This window comes from Engystomops pustulosus, chromosome 7 (genome assembly GCF_040894005.1).
Source record: "Engystomops pustulosus chromosome 7, aEngPut4.maternal, whole genome shotgun sequence".
In the NCBI taxonomy this organism is placed as follows: Eukaryota; Metazoa; Chordata; class Amphibia; order Anura; family Leptodactylidae; genus Engystomops; species Engystomops pustulosus.
Window position 1 is genome coordinate 15277636 of NC_092417.1, and position 7372 is coordinate 15285007.

Consider the following 7372-nt stretch of genomic DNA (forward strand, 5'->3'; position numbering starts at 1 on the left):
AGATGTTGCGCGCGCACGGTCGCGCGCAGCGCCGAAGCCCCTTCTGCCCTAAAGTTTAAAAAGTGTTAAAACCGCGATACCGCGGTTTTAACACTAACGAAAGTAAGTACCGGCACCAGCTCACCCTGAGCTGGTGCTCGGTACTTACAGCTTACCCCTGCCATACTAAGTGGTAGGTTTCCTTTAAAGACTTTTTTGATCTTCATGGGCTTAAAATTCTGGGTCTTCATAGGTTTAAAATATTGATAAGTGCACCCAAACCACAATGTTTGAGGAAGTCCGCAGAGGGCTAGTGGGTGCTGACTCATAAGGTCAGGAAGTAAAAGCTCGCCTTACGGAGACTGCCAATTAAGGTCACCTTGTAGGTGTGTGGAGACTTATAGCCACTGATGCTCCTCTAGGGGATTCTGGGAAAAATATGCAAAATAAGAAAACCTCTTCTAGCTACCTTGTAAGGAAGCTCCCATGACATCAAGCATGACATTAGGCTTCCTCAAAGTCATGCTTGATGTCAAGGAAGCCGCCTTACGAGGTAGCTAAAAGAGGCGTGGGTTTTTTTATACCATCCTGGAAAAAATATTTGCATATTTTCCCTATATATTAGTAACATACAGACAAATGATGTAGACATTTCATAAAATTGGAGTCATTGGTCCATGAGTTGACCAATCTTCTTCCCAGGTCAACATTAGCTGTGATGATCAGTCATGAATAGTTTGAAACCATCATTGATATTACACCATTCACTACCCAGGAGGTAGGTCTCAACCTCATTACTGTACACTTAAGATTTTTTGATCTTTGACTCATTAGTGGTTCCTAGTAATAAACCACCATAAATATCCTGAATTACAACTACATGGCAACAACTAAATGTGGGATTTCCCATCAGGGTGGTTAGAAATAGATGAAGAACAGGACACTTCTGCTTTCATTTTGAATTTCTAGAATAGAAATAGACAAGACAGGATTGGACAGAAAAAAAACCTTTTCTTCTTAAAGTTCTAAGCGTGTCTCATCTCTCTAACAAAATTAATTAACATTTTCAATTTAGAACATTGTCTATGCTGAAGTAAAGTCCAAGGCTTCTCCAGAAACATCCGACTCTTCAGCCGACATCTATCAGAACATCAAGTCCTACACGTGAAATTATCACCAGAAACCATTACCAAGAATAAAATTACTCTTCCATCACGGGAAGAAAGATGAACACTTTGCAAGTCACAAAGAAGACATCTTCGGCTTGATCTAATATGTACAACAATATATGTGGATGTGATCTTCTTTTTTGATATCAGAAACATTGGAGGATATTAAGTTGCCCTTTATAAACCGGCAATGTTACTATGGTGCTACCCACCAGATCTCGATGGGATCAATTCAGCCAAGAAAGACCCAAGCCTGAGGGACACTGATCTTCAACACAATTAGGCGGTGATCTACGATTAAACAGATGAGGCTCCAATGGATACGTTTAGACATCTCCCCTCTATGAAAGATCAAAGCCATTTGTTTCACCTTAAAGAGTCTCCAATGAAATAAAATCTGTGGGCCCCAAGTTGATGATGATATCATGGACCGATGGAAATAAATTGGTGGGATAATACTGCCATGTTTTCCTGATATTGAGGATCTTTAACCAGCTTCTCCGACGCAAAATTTTTTATAGACTTTGATAGACATTGCTCCACCGATTCTGGTGTAGAAGAATTTTTTCTTTTGCCCCCAAAATTCCTGAGCGATCAACATTTTTGGATCTCTACTGTCAGGTGGACGTAGTTAGGTTCTCTTTTCTTGCCCAGAAACTTTGGATCCACAAACTTTGGATTCTGGTTTGGGTTCCATATGTTGAACAACCTGCTGATGGGGGGTGGTCTTACCGATAAATGGAGAAATGGTTTGTTGGACCCTCTGATCCACAAACTTTGGATTCTGGTTTGGGTTCCTGGAACCGACCCCAAACTTCATTACAAATTCGGCTATAGGTCTGGCTCAAAACCCTTCGCTATTGACATCTGCAATCGATGCTGCAAACTGCACCCCAAAATGGTGGCGCTCACTGATACTAACACCAATCTGGCATTGATTGTAGGTGTCACTGGTGGAGGGGGGGGGGGTACAGGTTCGGAACCCGAACCCATACTTGAACACAATTTTTACATTTCTGTTCACTCGAACTTGGCCAAAGCCAGATTTTAATGGGTCCTCTCATCACTACCCAGGAACTCTTACCTGACAACCTAACCTAAGAGCATGGCACCTCCCATCTGACACTAGAGATTACACAGGACTGATGGAGGCTATAGTGAAAATTCCATCTATGTTGTAATACGTGGAGTGGGACCTTACACGGGATCAAAGAGGTAGAATCGGTGAAGTTAGTGAAAGGCTCTCTCTAAATATATTGGGACAATCGACAACATTAGCCAAACCCATCGTTATAAAAGGGTTACAGGAACAAAGGAATTTGGTCAAGAAAATCCTATAAACCTGAGCAGAAATTCTACTTTTTTTGGTATATAATGTGTACATATAGTTTCTGCGTATAAAAATAATATCGTTGACTTCCTTGTGTAGGTTCGATCTGATTATCCAATGGTGACCATTTAAGGCAGAGCTTCGGCAAATGTGAGGCGCAACCCATTGGCTGGTGAGGTTGGTTTTCGTGTCAGGATCACAAATGAGAGGAAGATTTCTGTTAGCTGCGGCCACTTACAGTTATGTATATGACTTATCTTCCCAGTAGTAGTCTCTCTCCAGGTGGTATAGAATTTCCACTGAATCGTGACTATGTTATGGAAGGTTAGGCCATCTTGACTCTTCCCTTGCCTGTGCCTTCCCTTGGACAGGCACAGGCAGAGAAGATAAGTGGCGGATGTGATGCTTTTGTATATCAAAATACCGTTTAAAGGGATTGTCCCAAGTTTGCACACGTTCCACTAGTCCATATGTTGAACAACCAGCTGATTGGGGGTGGTCTTACCGATGACCGGAGAAATGGATTGTTGGACCCGATAACTGAGAGCTGTAACTATGGCAGCCCATTAAAAAGGGAGGAGTGTTCAAGCTTCTGCTCTGTTTATTGGGAAGACAGGACCTCCATAGTGTTATTGTTGGGGTGTTATGTATGCACCTAATTTATGACTTAACATCTACCACCAGGATAAAGGATTGTAAGCCAAGCCCTGACTTACTGGTGTGTGCCCCCTCTGGCACGATGTGCTCTTCTTTTAGCATCTTATGCCCTTGTTTTTATGAAAAAAAGCTTTAAAATTATGCAAATTATCCTCTGGGGCTCTGGGCTCCATAGGTGTTAATGGAGCCTGGAGCCTCTAAGACTCATTTGCATAATTTTTAAAGCCTCTTTTTTTCTTAAGAAAAACCACAGAAAAAGCTAAAAGAAAAGCGAATCTTCTGTACAGGCAGTCCCCGGGTTATGTAACAGATAGGTTCTGTAGGTTTGTTCTTAAGTTGTATTTGTATGTAAGTCGGAACTGTATATTTTATAATTGTAAAAATTAAGTGAAAAAAAATTGGATTTTAAAAATGTTGGGTTGTCATCAGAACCAGGATTAATAATAAATCTTCATTACAGACACCTGTGATACCTGTTACAGCTGTTTATTGTAGCCTAAGCTTATTCCGGAATTCAATATTTTAAGATTTTTTGCACAAAAAGACTTAACCCTATAACATCAGCCTATCATCAGTGCCCCAGAATTAGTGAAATAAGAAAAACACAGAAACAAAGAGGTGCAAAAGGAAAATGCCCCCCAATAACTTTCATTTTCATTAACCTTTTTGTTGGTCCCATATAGAGATGCAGCTACGAAGTAAGTTTGGGTTCAAATCTCGTTTTTTTGCTATACGATGTAAGTACATGTCGGGCAGTTTCCGAATATGCGGCAGAGACATATCCCACTCTATGCTCTCCCCCTGATTGCAGGGTGATAGGCTAGAGAAAGGTAGTAGCCAATCACTGGATGTTAGGGGTGTGTCCCCAGTGATGTCACTATCCTTATAAGGGAAGTGACATCATTAGCTTCCTCCCTCCTGCTGACCTGGGATATCTCCGCAGCAGAGGTTAGAGGGTCATTGTATTCCCTCCCCATAGGATTCTGTTGCCTCTGCAAAGCACATTCTGAAGTGGAGGATGTAGGCTGCCACGGGCCCTGGGCTCTATGAGAATTACAGCCCCTACAAGTCTAGGGTCCACTTCCTACATGATACCAGAATCAAGCTTCAAAGGTTCTGAAATGGCTTGTGTACTTGTGTGTTGAGAGCAGGAACAGATGTACGAAAATTTAATGGGTGCAGGTCCTTCTCAGTATAAAATTTGGTGGGTGGTTTGGATGGCCATGGGCCCTCTAGAAGGCTTGGGCCCCGGGCTACAGCCCGAACCGCCTATATTATAATCTACTACTGATAGTATGCCACTCAGGAAGAGGGAGCAGGATGGAAAGACATATCTTGCTTAGTGTTTCCATCCTGCCTTCAGTCCAAATAAGTCGGATTGTCTGGCGGCCCGGGCCCCAATTTCTGTCGCATGGAAGCAGCGCAGCTGCGCTAAAGTGATCCTGTGCGACACAATCCCAGCGCAGACGCTAGTTATACCTGTGCAAGCCATGTAATGTCAAACACTTTCAGAACAGAAAATGCCAGCACAAAGTAGGCATCAAAGGGGGAATCACTTATAATAATTTGGTAAAATCACTAAAGATTTACAGTTACGCTTTAATATTGGCTGCTGGTCTTTAGGACCTTCAAAGGTCAGTTTCCCGGAGCTGGACTTCTATTCAAAAGAATGGACAATAAATTGCAGTAACTCATCAAGGCCACTAAATAATGTTCTTCCAACTCCACTGGATAATGGGGCAGATTTATTTACCTGGTCCAGTCACGATCCAGCGGTGCGTTCTCCGACGCTGATTCAGGTTCTGTCGGGATTCACTAAGGTCGTGCCCCCGATGTCCACCAGGTGTCGCTGCTGCGCTGAAGTCCGCCGGAGTTCACCGTAGATAACCTGCTTCGTTTCGGTGTATGTAAGTGATATTCTTGCTACACAATTTTTTTTTTTAAATTCTGCAGTTTTTCTGAATCCATTGGGTTTTCAGACGGCTACGCCCCCCGATTTCTGTTGCGCGAAAGCCGGCGCCGATGCCCCACAATCCAATTGCGTGCGCCAAAAACCGGGACAATTCGGTGCAGATCAGAAAAATTCAGGAAACCCGGCGGAAGAACATTATTCGGACCCTTAGTAAATGTGCACTAATGTCTCAATCTCAGTAGCACAAAAGAAATGTAAATAGAAAATGTCAGAGATTTTACATTATTGAGCAAATAATGAGATTCTGCTGCCCCCCAGTGGTAGGATTACGTGTAACACAGAAATAAAGTGCAACCGCAACATAGACAAACCACAAGCGAAGAGGGAAAGTGCTGCCGCGAAGAACCATTTCTAAAAATACATATGTGCAACTATTAACCACATCCACGACAGCTCAAAAATAACACAAAATCTGTTCCCCAAAACACATGTAAGTAACTATTTAAAAAGATTTTTAAGAACCAAACAAGTAAAGGGAACCTGTCATCAGAAATTGGCCTAATAAACCACTACCAGTATGTTTTCTAGGAGCTGAACAGCTTCTAGATCAGGTTTCTTTGTCAAGATGAATCAGGCTTGGATCAGCCAGGATTTCCACTCACCAATGCCTTATGCATCAGATTAGATCAGCCATGACGCCTCCCCCAAACGTTGAGAAATGAGTCGGGGTTCTAACTACCTGCCTCAGCCACTATTCTGATGCTGCCACCCGCCTGATGCCACACATCTGCTGCCAGTTGCTCCATCTGCCCCCTACCATCTTTACCAGGGACTGGAATTGTCCGCCACCTCCACACTCTGCCTTTGTGACACTGTGGCCTATCATGATGCCGCCACCTCCACATTTTGTCATTGTGCCACTCTCTGACCTCATGCTGCTGCCGCCACCTCCACACTCTGTCATTCCGCCACTTTATGGCCTACGATGTTGCTGCCAACTGACCGCTGTCTCCCTGGAACACCCTGTGATTTCCATAATGCTATTATCACCCTCCAACACTCTATGACATTGCCACTATGTTTAGTTTTCCCCTTCATTTCATCTGTCAGAAGGAATTAAAAGCCTCAGGATTCATAGCCAGGAGTGGATACAGAACACAGAGGACATGCAAGTATCCCATTTACTGGTCATCTCTGTTTTGGATCCACTCCTGTTTGATTTTGGCTTTAGCAATACTGATGATGGATTATTGACCGATTGAAAGAGGACACTGACGCGAGAAAAGAAGGGCAAAATGATCAGTGACGTCAATGCAGAATGACTGCCGACATCCTCTGCACTCTTTTGGGGGGTTTCTACATGTATCAGGGATTAACTGAACATAGCGATTCTAAGAGCGGCGGCTGTCATGTGCGTGTCATACTAAAACACAGCATTGTTTGAAGACCAAACCAGCTCCCAATGCATATTTAAGCATGGGACAACGTTCTACAACACCCTACAGGCTCTCTGCAGCCAGGAAATACCTGTTTTTTAACATAATTCAACATGATTAGATTCAGGTCGAAACAAATTTTGTCGGAAAATTCGGCGAATCGAATCTTTGAAAAATTCGCCCTCTCTAACCCCAATACGTCCAGTTATAAATCTGGAGCTCTCCCAGTGTATACACTGAGCAGATACTAAAAACAAATTGTGAATCCAGCCTAAAAGCGTAACCAAATTTTTTCCTTTCTTTAATAGCTGAAAACAAAAACAATAAGAAAATGCAAGGGTTAACAAATATACAAAGTTTTTTAAGTGTTCTATGTGGGTATTAGATCACCGAACCAAGCTACGGACTTGAGGCATCAAATAAAAATATTGGGGCACATTTACTTACCCGGTCCAGTCGCGATCCAGCGGCGGGTTCTCCGACGCTGATTCGGGTTCTGCCGGGATTCAACAAGGTCCGTGCGCCAATATTCACCAGGTGTCGCTGCTGCGCCGAGGTCCGCCGGAGTTCACCTGCTTTTTTCTGGTGTATGTGAGTGCTTGATCTTGCGACACAAATGGCTTTTTAAATTCTGCGGTTTTTCCGAATCCTTCGGGTTGTCTGGTGGCCACGCCCCCCGATTTCTGTCGCGCGAAAGTCGGCGCGATTGCGCCAAAATTCGATCGCGTGCGCCACAATCCCGTGAAATACAGCGCAAAGTGGAAATATTCGGGAAAAACCCGACGGATTCGCGGCTGCGGACCCTTAGTAAATGTGCCCCATTGTGTCACAAAAATTCAAAAAGTTGACTATTTTCCTTCAGGCAGATCTGTGCCATGTGGAAATTCTC

General features: G+C 43.4%; 1 protein-coding gene across 1 annotated transcript in view; it reads left to right on the forward strand.

Moving 5' to 3' along the window:
- The window catches only part of LOC140069992 (Fc receptor-like protein 5), a 40155-nt gene extending 36566 nt beyond the window's left edge, over positions 1–3589 (forward strand). Inside the window, exon 17 of the mRNA XM_072116326.1 lies at positions 1055–3589. Within this exon, the coding sequence (XP_071972427.1) occupies positions 1055–1147 (93 nt within the window). The 3' untranslated portion in view covers positions 1148–3589. The remainder of the gene's footprint in view (positions 1–1054) is intronic.
- The last annotated feature ends 3783 nt before the right edge of the window (positions 3590–7372 follow it).